This window comes from Marmota flaviventris, chromosome 18, assembly GCF_047511675.1.
Source record: "Marmota flaviventris isolate mMarFla1 chromosome 18, mMarFla1.hap1, whole genome shotgun sequence".
NCBI lineage: Eukaryota > Metazoa > Chordata > Mammalia > Rodentia > Sciuridae > Marmota > Marmota flaviventris.
The window spans coordinates 51,048,836-51,067,156 of NC_092515.1; the positions used below are offsets into that span (position 1 = coordinate 51,048,836).

The 18,321-nt window shown below is 36.8% G+C and overlaps 1 protein-coding gene across 1 annotated transcript in view; it reads left to right on the forward strand.

The window, feature by feature from the left end:
* Hydin (HYDIN axonemal central pair apparatus protein) overlaps positions 1-18,321 on the forward strand; it is a 318,432-nt gene that overhangs the window by 40,118 nt on the left and 259,993 nt on the right. Inside the window, exons 7-8 of the mRNA XM_027933192.3 lie at positions 9,755-9,956; positions 16,698-16,881. Of these exons, the coding sequence (XP_027788993.3) occupies positions 9,755-9,956; positions 16,698-16,881 (386 nt within the window). The remainder of the gene's footprint in view (positions 1-9,754; positions 9,957-16,697; positions 16,882-18,321) is intronic.

The following is an 18,321-nucleotide window of genomic DNA, read 5'->3' on the forward strand; positions in this document are numbered from 1 at the left end:
CTCTTCATCTTCAGTAAGATTTCTGACAGTAAAGTCTACTTGATCTGACATTTATGTAGTGTAGAACTCTCTTTTGATTAGTGTGGACATAGTATATTCTGTTCATCATCTCACTTTCAACTCTTCTATGTCTTCATGTTTAAAATGTGACATTTGGAGGTGTCACCAGGTGGTTGTTTTTTTTTTAATCCAGTCTGAAAAATCTTTATCTTATAATTGCACCATTCAAACAATCCTTTTATGTTGAATGAAATTATTTGAGTTTGAAGTTTCTAACAGACTATTAAGGGATTGTTACCTCTCTGGGAACAGTATTAGGTGAGTTCTAACTACAGGCTTTGTGTTATTAGTGTTGATAGTGTATGAAGTTGAAAAATAATGAGTGTTAATAAACTAAGTGATGAAATTTTTCCATCTGGATTTCCACATCTTTGTGAGGGAAAAGTTTTGTTTATGCCAGTCCCTAAAACTAAGTATCAGAAAAAAATGTGAACTTTGAATTACCTCGGGTCATTATATCACAGGTTTTAAACCAGGAGTTTGAAAAAGAATAGTCAATCCTTTTCGAAAATAATTAATTGTTGGCAAATAATGTTAAATCACCTTTAAAATATTATTTATTTCCTCTTTATATCATCCTTTTTAATATTTTCAGTGTGTTTTTAATACATTTGACATAGGGAAAAAACTCTAGTATATGGATATAATTTATAAATCAATAAATCTTTGTATGCTGGGGATATAATCTCAAAAAAATTATTTGGTTAGGTTTTGAGACCAAATAAATTAGAGCTTAACTTATAAAAACTTGAGAGAGGACTTCAATGATAATTGAATCCAGTCCTTAGATTTTTAGAGATGAAAAACTAAATCCCTATGAAATTGAGTGGCTTGCCCAGGTCTCATGACTAGTAAAAGCACAGTTCGAACTCATACTCACTCTTAACTCCTGGGCACTGCCTTTTGTACCATCTTGGATGTCTCCCTTGTCTACACTTTTACTCCCTCAATCTGTTATCTTTGAAAAACAGCTGCATTCTCCCAAAGGCCCTGGATCCATACTTTACTTTTAAATAAGTATATGGAATTATGCTCATATTTTTAGTCTTCTGCTAAAGGAGAGGTAGGTTAATGAATATACAATGAATATTTGTATATTAAAGTTTAATTGCTTGCAGAAATTGGTCTCCACACCCTGAGGTTCTTATATTAAGTTTGGTAAATGAATGAAGTTTTTTTTTCTCTGAAGATTGAAAACAGAGGTGAAATGTCCTGTAGCATTTTTCCTTACATAAAATGAACTGCTGATAAGAACATACTTTCATCTGTATTGTGGTCATCAATGACCAGAACCTATAACCTTCTATTAATGAAAAACAGTAATGAATGCCTTTACATCATTAATTATGGAGCTTTTCTAAGCAGCTGTGATAATGGGCTTCCCATTTCATTAAATAAGCATTTATTGAACTTTCTGCAGCTATTGGAAGTATGAATTGATTGGAGGAGGGAAATTTAATATGGATTATTGTTAAAAGTCTCTTCTTCACACTTTCTTGATGGTCTCACCAGTGGGAAGTACTCAGTCAAGTCTCAAACAGCTGTGTTTGTTCCATCATGTCCTTTACTGACTATATTCTTGAGAAAATCAGCTGGGAGATTACTTTGCTTTTTCTGATAAAGAGTTCAAACCAGTGCCCTAGAACTTAAGGAGTTCACGTATAATGCTTCACTAATATCTGATATTTCTTTCTTTTTTATTGATTTTTTAAAAAGATAAAATGACAGTGGAATGCATTACAATTCTTATTACATGTATATGGCAAAGTTTTTCATATCTCTGGTTGTATATAAAGTATGTTGGCACCAATTCGTGTCCTCATACATGGACTTTGGATGATGATGTCTATCATATTCCACCATCCTTAACTTTTCCTGAACTAGAATTCTTCCCTCCTTCTTCCTTCTTTCTCCCTGTGGGGTATTATCAAGTTTATTTAGGCAACTGAGTTTGCCACAGAAATGATTCTATTGCCTTTTAATTATAATTTAAAACCGCGAAAGCACTGAAGGAATGTGGTACCTTTTATAAACCCACCCCTCTCCAGAAGAGATTAAAGATAGGACGACTCCAGGCTACATTGGTGCCAACACAGTGAAAACAAAAACAGAACTAGTGCACAGCTCTGTCATTCAGAAGGGAAGGTAATTTGACTCTTAAGAAACAAATGGTTAATTGCTTAAATCTTTCAATTTTCAACTGAGTAGTGAGAAACTTTACATAATCTGAAGGATTCATGCAGATATCAGTATTCAGAGCAAGCTTTGAAAATGGCATTCTTCCTGAACATTTGGTGACTTGAATGAGTACTAGAAATAGGAGTGCAGCAGTTTTTTCTTCTTAAGTGCCTGGTGAGGTTACTGTCACCTTAGAGGACATTAACTATTGGCATAGTCAGGAAATATCGCTGATATGCTTATTCAGCACTTTAAAAAGTGTTATGCCTCTTAATGAAAAGGAGATATTTGAGTTTAGGAGTCAGAAGTTGGCTGGTAGGCTTTTCCCCCCAAAGGTGTGATGATGTTCTATTATTAAATATATAAGCAATCATAATATTAGTACTTCACAGGGCAGTTTTATGGTCATTTATGTATTTTATTTTAGTATACTTTCTAAAACCATAAAGAATTTCTTTTTTTCCTAGTAAAGGCCAATAAAAGGAATAATGAAGTATGATATAGTAAGTAATGGAGTGTGATATACTTTGCAAGTTAAAACTACTAAATAATATCTAAATATATCTGTGCAAAATTGCCTGCACGAACTTTGTTTCAGTTATGTGGTTATCACAATTAAGTATGAATGTGTGCCATTATAATTAGAAAATCTAGCAAAACATAGTTGTTGCAAAAGAAACAAATGTTTTGAGGTGGTTTTAGAGACTATGGAAACCTTCCTTGACCTAGTTTTCTTTTCTTCATTCCTTATTCCATGTCTTAGGGTAGGGACTAGCAGAAGTTAGGACAATCCCTGATTGTCAGACATTGTTTAGGGGGTGGGATGAGGTTTCTCTCAATTGCCTAACAAGGCAAGACTGTCTAATCATTAGGTGTTAGTATTTAGAGGGAAATTAGAGGACAGTTTTTAAACTTCATTTTTTGAGATGAGTATACTGAGTTTAATGACTTTACACCTAAGTAAAGCTGGAATTTGAACCCAGCTTTGGGATTTGGGATCTGCTAAAGTTAATGTACTCCCTACAGATCTATGTTGCCTCTGCAGATTAATAATACCAATTTTGGCTTTGCTGTGTAAGCTCAGTCAAGTTGCTTAATTTCAGTTTCCTGAACAAGGAAAAGGGTACTTCCAAAGAAATTTGGTTCAGCAGTACACTATGGTGGTGAATTTGACCCTGCTGCAACCAAGAGATGGGAAACACTCTTTCCATGAACCTATTCCCTGGAGAATCTATGGCTCCACTCATATATTTTATTTAGTGTCCTCTGTTGTCTGAAAGTCCTGAGACTACAGTATGAGATGTATTGTGTATATAGCTAGCTTCACATTTATTGTTGTAAAATTAGTTTTGTTCATATTTGTTTCTGCTTGATTGATAGTAGCGAAACTGGCAAGAAGGTAATGAGACCTTCCACAAAATATATCTTTACTGGGACATAATAAATGATGCGGCTAACCCCATCTACAATGATTGCAGCATTCAACTCCAGAAACCAAACCAGAGTGGGAACAGCTCTCCAAGGGCACAAAAAATGATCATACTGAGACAAGGCAGCCCTCTCTGTTCCCACAGGGGCAACTAAGCCTCCATCCTATTAGTCTTCTAAGTAGCTGGGTGCCCTTCGGAAGGTTGTCTTTATGCAAGTAGGTGTAAAAATCGAGTACCTCAACAGCTTTGAGGACAGAAGAAGAGTTATTGCTTCCTTCTCTTGGTGGATCTGATGATTGGGAGGAGAGGAAATAGCAGTGAACAAAAATTAATATTAGATGGTTCTTGAAAAAAATATAATAGCTCTTGCTGTATTTCTGGGAAGGAACATTTTTGCTGTAACCAACTCAAATTGATGATATTAGTCCCCTACCCCTTAGATTTGTGTGAAATAAGCCCTTGGATCTTTTTTGATTAAATTTTAAACAATGAAATATTTCAAATAACCACAAAAGCATAGAGAATAATGAAATCAACACCTGTTTTATTTAGTTCATTTCAACATTTTGCCATATGCAGTTCTTTCAGGGCTTTCATTTTTGGGGGATAATTCAACTGATGATTGGGTTAAAGCTACTGCATTACTCTTTTCTGATCCAATCCCCAAATCTTACTCCTTAGAAGAGCTGCGTTGGGTGCATTTTTATGCTATTCCTACAAATTTACTTATCCATAAACAATGTATAGTGATATCTTGATCGTTTTTAAACTTCACATAAATTGTATTACACTGCAGATACCATTCTCTGATTTGCTTCTTTTATTTTCCACTGAACATGGTGTTTTAAAGATTTAAATACATAGATACACATTGTTCTGATTTAGTTTGATTAAGTGCCACATTTCAGGATGTGAAAGTAATATAATTTATCTGTCCGTTCGCCCTTAAATATTTAGGCTGTTCCTATTTTTGTTTTTGTTTTGTTGTTGTTGTTATGTTTTGTTTTGTTCTCTTACAGACAATGCTGCATTGAGCATCTTTGTACATTAGCCTTCTGCAGTTGTGTGAGAGTTTTTCTTGGGGTAAATACCTACAAGGGCAATTGTTGAGTTATAAGGATAATTTATCCTGAGATACACTGAATACTAAGTTGGTTTGTCAAGTGACTATACCAATTCATGCTTTTATCAGCAGTATATGAAAATTCTTATTTTTACATAGCCTTGCTGATATATTGCCAAAACTGTATTGTCAAATTGCTTGATTTTTTGTTTGTTTGTTAAATTGATGGTTATGAGACAGCATATTATTTTATTTTATATTTCTTGCACTGCTAGTGCCATTTAGCAATTTTACATATTTATTGAGGGGTCTTTAAATCCTTTTTCACTTTAGGTTTTTGATGGGTGATGCTCAAACTTAAAGCAATGTTTAAAATTACATATTGAAAGATCTTGTTTCCACACTGGTACATTCACCAAATCCCACTCTGGTTTCATTAGTTTCATGGATGTCCTTTCAATGGATTATGCAAATACATGCAAACCTGAATACACACACTTATTTTCCTGATACAAAATAACATTCTATATAAATTGTTCTACACATTGCCTTTTCCACTTAATCATGAGTCCTGGAGATCTTTCCTTACTGTATACCTTTCACACTTGGACGGTATCTGCTTTTAGATGAAGCACAAATTATTTAACCACCTTTTCTTGGTGGATACTTTAGCTTTTTCCATTCTCCTGTTATTAAGAATAATGCTATTCAAAATAATGCTGTTTAAAACTGTGTTTTGAATTTTGTGAAATTCTTTTCCAGCATCAATGAAGATAAATTTTCTAATAGTGAGCCATCATTGCATTCCTAAATAAACTCCACTTGGTTATGAAGTATTATTCTTTTAATGTGGTGATGGATTATGATATCTAACTTTATTTAGAATTTTTACATTGATATTCAGAAGAACAGTTAGCCTTCAGATTGGCCTGCTTGTTTTCTCTTCCTCAGAATTTAATAACAGTGTTATACTGGAAAATATATTGTTGAAAATTAACAGTTAATTATATACATTTAACAGAAGAATAGCTACAGAAGGAAATGATTAGTGAACCTGAAGACAGGTAAATAAATATCCCCAAACTGCAACACACAGAGAGAAACAAATATGAATGGGAAAAAAAAAAACAGAAAGCAAAAGCCCCGTGGGACATAGTTAGAGTCAATGTACATATCACTAGTCTCAGAAGTGGAGGAGAGGATGAATGGAACTAAAAGAATATTTTGAGATATTGACTGAGAATTTTCCCCCAAACAACAATGACATTGATGCACATGTTCACAAAGCTGAGCAAACTTGTGAAAGTACAAAAACAAAGGAAACCAAACTTCATGTTAATGCTGAAAACTAATGGCAAACTTTTCAGCTGAAATTAGGAAAATCAGAGAACAACAAAATGGAGTTATTCAATGCTGGAAGAAAACAATGCTAATTTAGAATCTTTTATCATTGAAAATATCCTTAAAAAGTGAAGACAAAACCAAGACAATTGTAGACAATAAGGATAGAAATTTTTGTAGAATGGTAGGTTGTCATTGTTTCACCTTCATCAAAGTTAATACAATGTTATTCTGTTGTTTTTGTTTTCATTAAGTTAAAAAGTCAGAAGTAATTCCAACTGTGGATCCTTTCAAGATGATTTGTCTCTTTTCTCTCGCTGTTTTCAAGATTTTCTTTGTCTTTGCTTTTATCTAGTTTTACTGCAGTGTATTTAGGTATGAATTAATTTTTTTTATCTTTTATTTATTTTTTTAAATACCCAACAGCAGTGGAATGCATTACGATTCTTATTACACATATAGAGCACAATTTTTCATATCTCTGTATATAAAATATGTTCATGCCATTTTATGTCTTCATACATGTACTTTTTTGCATTACAATTCTTAATACACATATATACCACAGTTTTTCTTATCTCTGTATATAAAGTATGTTGAGATCCAATTCTAGTCTTCATACATGTACTTTGTATAATGATGTCCATCACATTCTACCATCTGATAGACCCAACCTGATCTTTTCTTAAAATTGGGCATCTCGCCACAAAGCCATGAAAAGATAATTTCAGCTTTACTATAAATTACTGCAAATTCTGAACCTTCTTGGAATGCCTGCCCATGCCTTGAATTCACCCATGCCTGGCTCTCTGACCAGATAGCAGCCCTCTCTGAAACTTTAGTGACACCTCATAAATATTGGCCTTCCCTGGCCAGACAACGACCCTCTCTGAGGCTCTAATGGTCCTCATAAATTCTGATGTTGGGGCCAGCAAAAAATGTAAACTACCATTAGTGTGATGCTTGTCAGAGTTCTGTTATCTGTAACCCCCCTTTGTGTAACTTTCTGGGCTATAAAGCTGAGCTTCAGGAAAGCTGGGGTGCTGTCTTGTTCCCGCCGTTTTGGGAGGGAGAGGCAGCCCGGCCAGTCAAAATAATAAGCTTGCTTTAATTTGATTTTAATAGGAGTCAGTGGTCTTTCCTTGCGTCCTGGTCTAACACATCCTTGCTAATCCTCTCCCCCTTCCTTTCCCTCCCACCCCTCTTCCCTCTCTAGAATTCATCTAATCCTCCCATGCTCTCCTACACCACTATACTCTAATTCATCTGTTCCTCCCGTGCTCTCCCTCTCTACCCCATTATGAGTCAACCTCCTTATATCAGAGAAAACATTCGGCATTTGTTTTGGGGGGATTGGCTAACTTCACTTAGCATTTTCTCCAATGCCATCATTTAACTGAAAATGCCATGATTTTGTTCTTTATGAATTAAAAATTTATCCCATTGACTTTCATTTGGCCTCTTGAATTCTGGACTGATGTTTTTAGTTGATTCTAAAAAATTCTTAGTCATCTGAAATATTGCCTTTGCTTCATTATCTTTCCCCCCTCCTTCTTAGTTTCCACTTAAGTACTTTTTAGACATTCCTATGTCATCTTCCTTATCTCTTATCCATTCATGTGTATTTTCCATGTTTTTATTTCTTCATATTTCCTTTTATGTTTTCTGAACCATTTTCCATTTCACTATTTTTTCATTAAGACTAATAAAATTCTCATATTAAGTATGCCTTTGAGTTTTTCTTTTCCTTTGTAGTTTTTCTTTTTTTAAGTCTAGAATTTTTTGGTTTTTTTCCTATAAGTCCTGGTTCTTTTAGAATTTTTTAGTTTTTGATTTCCTGTTCTCTGGATATAGCTTCAAGTGCATCCAATTGTTTGTTTAAACACATTCAGCATAACAACAAGTGCATGGTCTATAGCTGATGACTTTGGGTATCTGGTTCTTTGTGAGCCTATTTCTGTTCTTCTTGTGTCACTGATTCTAACACATGTTGTTTTAATTCTTTGCATGTCTCATTATGTTTGGCTGGCTGATTTAAAAAAGAATGTTGATGATTTTGAAACATAGGGTGCAAATATTGCCCTCTGAAGAGAAATCGGTTTCTTCTTCCAAGTATTTTGGGTTAAAAACTAGTCAATTACTGCCAAACTCAGAGCTTGAAGTTCTCTGCAATATATAGGCAATTCCTGCATGATAGTTAACTCTGATATTTAGGGCTAATCTACTTCCAATTCACTCTTATCTTTAAGGCATAGCCCTTTGAGTGTCCCTTCATTTGGGGAGGGTCTTTTTTCAGCTCAAGTCATTTATTTTATGAAAAAGGTGTTCAATAACATCCATAATTAAGAGTATGCAAATTAAAGTAACAATGAGTTTTCAGTTATAAGATCATTAAATTTTACTCATTAAAAAGTTTAAAAATTTGTGGGGGAAGGATGTGCATGAAATATTGAGAGCTTTTACCTCTAAACAGTATACCTGAGGTTGAATAAAGGGGAAAAAAGCATTTTTGTCTCACTGTCTGTGCTCTGTAGTATCTGAAATTTAGAATTCATGTATACATTTTTAGAAATAAAAATTTTAAATAATAATAGAAATAGAAATTTAAAAAAATTTTAGCATCAAAGCCTTGATGCTTTCTTTTTCTTTAAACCTTTGGGTAAGTTTTGCCATATCCAAAGTGATAGAATCTAAAGAACTTTAGAATGCACAAAGGGCCACTAAACGGGCATTTGGTTTATACCATAATAAACAAAGCAGAAATGTTTGCTGAAAGTGAAGGTCCAAGTGATTATGCTTTCTAGTTTGAATTAAAACTTTAGCAGCAGAGACCAACAGAACACCCACAGTATTTTATTCCTTTTTCTATTTGACATAGAGTGATGTACTTGCTATCACATTGCAGAGGTCAAACAGAGTGTAGTTTATAGGTTAGTACCTTTTTGAAAGCCCAGGGGTCTGTCTTGTATACTTAGAATCCAGGTGAATGAAGTCAGAGACTTACTGCTGTGCTGAATAAAGGTGATATAATACCTAAAAATTAATAATTTTAAATGTAGCTGTTAATTTTTATTTTCTACATAACCAGTACCAGATATGGCAAGGGTATGTGTATGTTTTTTTATGCATGTATTTAGTTTTCATTGTTGTTGCTTAGGGAGGAGATTCCTCTTAAATATTCGATTTTTTTTGTTTCTGAAGTTACGAAATCTTCTCTCCTGACCCTGTTTTTGACTGCATTTTAAACCTCTCATGCAGAGTAGTTCTTCCCAGGTGTGCTTGGTGTGATCCCTTTAGAGTCAGAAAGCCAGCTCACACCTGAGCTAAAGATGAGGCATCTGATTATAATTCTGGAACCCAGTTGCCCTCCTGGTCAGGTTGAAAGATTGAAAACCATTTATGAAAAAGAAAATGTCTTGGAACACCCAGGGCAACAATTCATGTTTTATCTATTTCTTACAATAACCAAGAATGATGGTTCGATTTTCTCTAACTGCACCAAGCACAGGTTTGCATTTTCTGATCACGTCTGTTCTCTGGGCTGATGGAGTTGGGTGGGGGTGTATGAGCAGTGTCTAGTGCTTGTGCTATGTCTCCTGACTTTAGCTTCAAAAAAAGGTAAAGGCTAGTAGGGTTATTCTAGAATAAATCTTAGAGTGTGTTTGTGCTTTGTTAATCCTAGGTGAAAGGATATACGTGTCTCTCTATGGAGCTGCTGTAGACATGAATATAAGGCTGGACAAAAACTCCTTGATCATTGAGAAAACCTACATATCTCTGGCCAATCAGAGGACTGTGACCATCCACAACCGCAGTAACATTATTGCCCATTTCCAGTGGAAGGCGTTTGCCACCCAGGAAGAGGAGGACAAAGAAAAGTATAGGTGTGTAGCAAAACTCACCTGTAAGCAGCAGGTGGGGGTGGGGGATGGGTGTAAAACTCAGTCCTGAAAAATCAGTGACTTTTGTAGAAAGTTCCTCACCAACTCAAGCAATGCCAAGTTTTATAAATTGGTTCCAGAGTAAGATGATGTTTTGGAGCTGCTCATTTAAAGAATCTGAGCTGAGCTATGTGGAACAGAACGTTGTCCATTCTCAACTAACCTTCACCTAGTTATAGTTCAGTGGTGATGAAATGCATAGATTTTATAGACCAAATATATCATTCTTCACTCTTTTTTCAAAACTATTGCACTTGGTCTGAATTCCTCTTAAAAACCCTAAGCAGCTGATCAGTTTCCATTAAAGAGTTTCTAAAAATGATGTATTATGTGTTGACATCGATGTCAACTTCTGTTTTCAATGAAAAGATATTTCCAGGAATTGGCAAGATTGAGGAAGAAGAAGGGCTTAGATATAATAGCTTTGATATTCTTTGTTTTAGTATCATTGCTCAATCCCTGCAAATCATATCATTTAATAATGGTTTCTCGTTGGTCTCCTTAATATTCTGCTTTTAAAAAATGATACTTTGTGCGGCAGAGAATGTTAATACAGTGTACAACCACACTGCTTTGACTAATCTCATCACTGCTAAATTTTGAATATTCCTTTTTTCCTGAATGCATCTTTGCCTCTTTGAGACTGCATTTTCATTTTTATCTCCTTCCAGCCTCTCAGAATTAACACTTTTGCAGCTTTCATCAGAATTTATTTCAGCCTTTTTTTATTTGCCTCTCCATTTTCATTAGAGATTAGCCCTGGGAAGCTTCAAAGCTTTGTTTAAAACCAAGTTAGTATAGGATAAAAATAAAAGTCTTAGGTCCATGGAAACCAGGCAGAAATCCCCCAGTGTGCTGTCCCTAATTGAATCAGAGGAGCTGTGACAATGACAGGACACAGTGGGCCAAAAGCTTTGTCATTCAAACAAAGAACTTTAATCACAGAATCGCCACTGTGCCATCTTTAAAATATGAGAAAAGAAAACTGCCTTTCCTGCCTAAAAACTTCATTTGGCTTAATGGTGTAGAAATGTCAGTGGTTTAAAAATCAAGAGGAAACTGCTCATTTGCTGCTTTCATCAGCAATCAGAATGGCCCAAACATATTTAAAGATGAAGTGGGACAGTGGGTACAAATCAAGAAAGAGACAGAGAGGTGTGAGGGGAAGGGAGGGGGCATGGGGCTTGGAAAGATGGTGGAACGAGACGGACATTGTCACCCTGGGTACACATATGACTGCACAAACGGTGTGACTCTACATCGTGTTCAACCAGAGAAATGAAAAGTCGTGCTCTATTTTTATATGATGAATTGAAATGCATCCTGCTGTCATGCATAACTAATTAGAACAAATTAAAATAAAGAAAAAGAAAACAAAAAAAAGAAGAAGCAGTAAAAGTAGTGTTTTAATAGCATGCTTGTCCTGTGGCCATAGGCTTCTGGGGAGAATGAGTGTACCTTTTAAGAAAGAAAGCCGGCTTTAATGTCAACCACGTTTGACTGTGTGTATAGTATGTGACTGATGCCATGCCAAGGTCTAAGAAGTATTTTTAATGCTTTTATCAGTACATTATAGTTGTACATAATAATTGGATTCATTTTGACATAATAATATGTAATAATAATTTAATTTGCTCCCTTTCAGTCCCTGGTGCCCTCCCTCTTTCCCTCTCCTTCTCCCTTTCCCTATTTCCCTTCCTCTACTCTACTGGTTTCCCTTCTCTTTATTTATCTATTTATTTTTAGAAAAAAAAAAAAAAAATATATATATATATGTAAAATTCACTGTGGCATATTTATACATGTACCTAGTGTAATTTTGTCAAATTCATTTCTCATTTCCTCCCCTTTCCCATTTATTGCCCATTTATCTGCTAAATTTTGAATATTCCTTTTTCCTCATCAACCTCCTTCTACTCCACTGATCTTTCCTCTGTCCTTATAACATTCAATTCCCCCTCCACCTTTGCCCCCCTTACTTTGCTCTAGCTTCCACATATGAGAGGAAATATTTGACCTTTGATTTTCTGAGTCTGCCTTATTTTACTTAGTGTGATGTTCTCCATTTTCATCCATTTATCAACATATGCCATTATTTCATTCTTCTTTATGGCTGAGTCAAACTCCTTTATGTATATAGACCACTTTTTCTTTACCTATTCATCTGTTGATGGACACCAAGTCTGGTTTAAAAGTTTGGCTATTGTGAGTCGTGCTGCTATAAACATTGCTATAAACGTGTGGCTGTGTCACTGTAGTGTGCTGTTTTTAGTTCTTTTAGATAAATACTGAGGAGTGGAATAGCTGGGTCATATGGTGGATATGTTCCTATTCTTTTGAGGAATCTCAGCATTGCTTTCCAAAGTGGTTGTACTAATTTGCAGTCCCACCAACAATGTATAAATGTCCCTTCTCCCCTACATCCTCACCAGCATTTATTATAGCTTGTTTTCTTGATCATTGCTATTCTGACTGGAGTGAGATGAAATATTAATGTAGTTTTGATTTGCATTTCTCTGAATGCTAGAGAGGTTGAACATTTTTTCATTTACTTATTGATCATTGGGCTGCTTTTTAAAAAAAAATTTCTGTTTAATTCTTTTGCCTGTTTATTGATTGGGTTGTTCTTTGGTATTAAGTTTTTTGAGTTCTTTATATATTCTGGATATTAATTCCCTTTCAGAGGACTGGTAAAGATTTTCTCCCTTCCAGTAGGCTCTCTCCCTTTCCTGCACCCTAGTGACCTAAGATCTAACTTTGGTGTAGATGTTCAGAGGAGACCCAAGAGTCTTTCCACTGCTCTACATGTGGCTTAAATATTGTCCTGAGGTATTCATATACAGGTACCAAAACTTGCTCTAAGGTCACTTGGAGCATGCTAGTGGTTTTAATGGACACCCTCAACTTCTTTTCTAACCAGTATAGTTTCTTGTCCATGGGCATCTTGGTGAGCAAAGATTTGGATATCACTTCCTCCAATGGAAGAATTTCAGCCCAAAGAAGCCTGTTCTTTTCTGTCATTTCCATCCTAGCAAGAGTGACCTTCCTCTCTACCCACCTCATTGTGTTGGTACAAACTTTAGGACACGTGTCCAGACTTGGGGCCATGGGACTCTTCTTAGGCTCTAGACTCTGGCAGTGGAGATGTCCCTTCTCTGTAAAGAAGTTCTGGGCTTTAAAATTGCCTTTATTTTTTTCTTAAACTTTGGAGTCAGAAATAGGGACCTTTAAAAATTACCTTTTTGTCCTCTTTCTTTCTCAATGTTTTTCTGGCACTGGCAAAGAAATTAATCTCTTCAGAAATGGAGGCTGCATTCATTCTTCCTTTCTTTTTCAACCTTGTCCTGAGGGATTTTAAAACACTCTGCAAGATTCTTTCACACTCATTCTCATCATTGCTGTATTTCACGACTCAGCATGGGGTTTTTGCTCCCCATTTCTGCAGCAAGGTCACAGCCATTGTTTCAAGAGCAGGTGGCTCTAATTCTAGATTTGTTCTGTACAAGATCCCTGAGAATGAAACCCCCACAAAGTGGTCAGCATGGATTTATTCCACAACATCCAGGAATAGGGAATGGCATTTTTCTCTAATCAGTTTTAATTGGGCTTTGTCTGTTTCCTGGTTCATAGTAAATTCAATCTCAGTTGTGTTTGGAGGCCCCTTCACTTCCCTAGGATTATACAAAAATGTAAAGATCTAACTGATATGTAAATGTAAATAGGAAGGGGAGCTCCAGGCCTGTTTATAACAGTCATCATAGAGTTATTCTTGGTCCAGGCTCACGTCATCCGTTTGAAGGTGAATGGCTTCATTTTTTCCATGCCAAGTATAGACTATTGAGAATATTCTTCCCAGCTCTCATGTCTGTGGCTCTTAGTTTATAATTGCCTTGACATCCAGTTATCACCTCTTGTGGGTGCTGCAAGGAAGCAGGGTGCATATCTCAAGCACATCCAGGTGAGGGAATACTATTGGTTCAACCCTACTGCACCCAAGACACAAGCATTCTCCATTGATTAGAGTCCAAGGACAAGCCTCTCCTCGATACCTGAAGCTATGGGTATTGGTGGCCACCAAACTTTTTGCAAAATAGTTAAGTTTATGGCTTTACTGCAACATAAGGCTGGTATTTTTAATGCTCTTGATGAGAAGTGTCTTCATCAATACCACACGTGAGTGCAAGAAACCATGATTATCAGCCAGACAAGATGGCAAAACCATAGACAGAGGTATGTGGCAACCCTTGTTGGAGTCAAGCCAGTTGAAGGTGTTGCTGCACATCCCCTCTCTACACTCTAGTTGTGGCTCTAATTCTCCGTCAGAGGGCAAAGAGGAAGCCATCTTGCATTCCCCTGCCCTCCCTGTCACCTTATACTGGCTGCTCCGGATCCAGTGTTCCAATAGCATGAGAAGAGCAGCAATCATGGAGATGTCTAGTGCTTCAATCTGAAAAGGGGTTAACATTTAATTTTAGAAATGACTTTTGTATTTTAAAAAGAAATACATTGTGAACTGATAAAATATAAAAAATAAAGATAAGCAATATGAAGGTAAAAGTCAATTCTAATCTTACAACCCTATGAATATTTTAGTGTCTCTAACTCTATTCTTTTGCAATATGTCCCTATTTTCTATTATTTGGCTTTTTATTACAAAATTGGAATTACTTTGTACATTACATTTTATAACCTGCTTTTCATTTTTAATATATTTCCAGCCTATGACATTGCTATTAAAAGTCTTCTTTTTTAAATTTTTTTTAGTTGTAGATGGACGCAATATCTTTATTTTATTTATTTATTTTTATGTGGTGCTGAGGATCGAACCCCAGTGCCTCACACATGCTAGGCAAGCGCTGTATCACTAAGCCACAATCCCAGCCCCTAAATAATCTTCTTTAATAACTATTTTAACAGTGGCTTACTATTCCATTGATAAAAATGCAGCCCAGGAGGCAGTATAGCTATTGACTAACACAAGGGGATTCAAACTACTAAAGAGTCAGTTTGAACTTCAGGCTCCATCTTTCAGCTGTGTGATGTGAGGCAAAATTCTTAACCTTTCTGAGCCCCAGATTCAACATCTATACAATGGGAATGGTGATTATTGTAGTAATTATCTCATATAGTAATTATGAGTACTAAATTACATGAAATATGTGAAGAGTTTGGCATGTATTCAGTAACAATAATGTTTATGATTCCCATTATTTCTGTTTAACCAATATTTCAGTATCTTACATCAAATTTGTTCATTTTGCTTGGCATTATTCCGGCACTTTAATGAACACCTTTATAGCTACATCCTTGTCTACAGTCATGATTGTTTCTTTGGAATTTATTCCTGAAAGTGGAATTTATTGTTTCAAAGGGTATGTAAATTATGTCTCTTAGATAGGTATCAAATAGCAAAATAAAAGGGAATGGATTCCTGTCTTTCTGAGCTGTCCTTAATTTGCCCTGCTGTGTCCAGCAGTATGGAAGGACTGCTGCTGGTTGCCCTGGACACTGCTTCCCACCTGGCTCTACAGAGGAAGCACAGAATAGTTTCTTGATTGGAATCAGAACACACTGAACCCATTTCTTTGACTTCTTTATGCTATGCAACCACTCTGAATGCTGAAGTTATTAAACAGGGCTGTTTGACAATACTGGACCTATAGTTTTTATGAATTCATTTAGAAAATGAGTTGGGACTGGGACAGGACTTCAGTGACCCCAGGGACCCACTCAACACTCACGTGCTAAGTATCTGTCTCTGCCACTGGTCGTAGCAGTGCAGTGCTGGGAATATGGTTTCTGTTCTGCAGAATTCTACAGTCTATAGAATTCAGGTGAGAGGTGAGAACCCCTGTGGTAAGGGTGAGTGGAAGGTTGGGGTTGCTTTTCTGACTGACCATGATGGATACTAAGAGCTAGAAGGAAAGAAAAGGAGCTGGCTACAGGTGTAGCTTGAGCATTTTCTAAGCTGAGCAGTGTGGTTTGCCTATGGTGGAGCCAAGGAGAAAACTAAAATTGATGGAGCCCCATCTGCTTTGCCCCAGGAGCCGCACCAGACCCTGCGTTGCATTTAACCCTCATTTCTTTGACAAAAGAGCTCTGCTCTTATTATCTGTAATTTACAGGGGCAGACACCAAGGCTTAGAAAAATTGGGTAAATCCCAAAGTCACAGAACTGGTAAATAGATCGTAAAATCAGTATCCAAACCTGGTCCTGGCTGGCTCCAGAATTTATTCCCAAGGTAACTAGTAGCTAAGAAGTAAGTAAAGCTAAACAAGTTTAACAGAAACAAAATCATCCTTGCAGTGTGAGAGGCAGGATAGATGTTAAATATTTTAAAAGCAGCTTAGAAAAGAGTTACCTAAAGGAAAGTATTTGTCCAGACACGTGAGGGCTCAGAAGTAAACAAATGGGCACTGGGAAGGAGAGAAATCCCAGGAGGACTTCTTGAAGGAAGTGACTAAAGGCGAGCCAAGTGAGCCTCTGAAAGGTCTGAGGACTGAGAAAAAGGTCATCCAGCCACTACCTTACAGCCACTATCTTACCCTGGGATGGAGGGACCATCCCAGGGTGACAGATGAGGGACTGGAGGAGAGCCAGGAGGAGGGACTGGAGGGGAGCCCCATATAAAGTTCTTCCTGGGAGGACCAAATTGCAGCTCGCATTTTCTGTATTTTCTTTAGGGTCTGTGATGACCTGGCCAAAGAGGAAAAAGATGAGACTGACGCATTTATGGAAGAGTTCATCCTCGACCCTTCACTCCGACAGCGTCTTTCCATCATCTCCCACACCTTCAAGCACCAGAGGAGGGCGGTTCAAGTAGACCACATGCTCAGTTTTAACAGTGTTTTCACCATCGAGCCCCTGGTGAGTGCATAAATAAAACCTGACTGTCCAGTAAATCTAAATGGGAATCCAGGGCCCATTTTGATGAGGGTCCTCCTGTCATGAGTTCCGAGAAAGTAAACATTCTGCCTGAAGGGACTTTTGAACAGTATGAGACATTGGATGAAGGCTATGGCAAGAATGTTCCTAAGTCTCACCTTCTAGGCACCAGTCACTGCTGAATGTTTCATGTGGATTACACAGTTTATCTCATGTGTATGCATGTTATCTTACAACAACCCTACAGTATATCATTGAAACCTCAGTCTACAGACAAGGAAATTAAGACTTGGAGAAATCCCAAAGCTTGTTTAAGGCCAAGCAGCTAGTGTCAACAGTTATAAATTCATCCCAGATTAGCCTGATCATAGAGCAGGAGTTCTCAGCCTCAGCACTATTGACATTTGTGGGTGGATAATTCTTTATCCTGTACCTTGGAGAATGTTTAATCACATTCCTTACTTTTACCCGCTAGATGCTAGCGGATAGCCCGAACTGGCTCCAGACCTGTCAAATGTCTCCTGGAGGGCAAAGTCACCAGAATTGAGAATGATATCGTCCTTAATTCACTCAATAAAGGCTTATTGACTGCATGGTCTGTACCAGGCACTTTGTGTGCTGAGAACTAAACATCTTAGAGTAACAAAGTCATCTGTGGGAAATGTCACTGACTTGTTCAGACTCATTTTCCTTACATCCGCATTTCCAAATTGTTATTAAAATATATGATGGGAAAAAGAGGTTCTCTGGCTAAATAAGTTTGAGAAACACTAAGTTCAATATTGTTTAAAAGGTCTCTTTGTTATAAGACTTCAAAAAAGTCTCAAGGATGGTAATGTGTGCTATAAATCTTCAAAAGGGAGCTTTCGCCTCAAAGATGTCATCTAAATCTGATGTTTTATGGAACCCACTGTGTGAATCACTGGTGATGAGAATAAGAATAGTACACTAGTTCAATGACTGCAGTCCCTGTCATTGGCTAAGATATTAGAGAAGGCTTCTTGAGAGAAGAACCTTGAACTGGGTCTTGCAGGGCAGGGCAGTACTTTTGGGAGAACAACATTGTAAGTGTGCATCTGAGGCTCTAAGGGTAGATAGGTTTGCTCAAACAAAGGGTTCAAGTAGAGAAATAAGGTTGGAGATGTGGATTGAGGCTGAATCTTTTGTCATGTTGAAGACTCTCCAGGGCTCAGCTGAACAAAGGGATCTCCCAATATAATGAGTCAGTCCAGCAAGAAGTTAAATCAAAATGAGGACTAAAAGTAAAAATAGGTCAAGTACAAAGATATGGAAAAGATCAGGAAGGAATTACTGGAGCAATCAAGCAAAACGCTGAGCTGGGCAGAGCCTGGGAAGAGCAGCCAGTCATGATAATCTCAGACATGCCAAGGTCCACATAGTCCAAGATTCCTCCCAGCCACT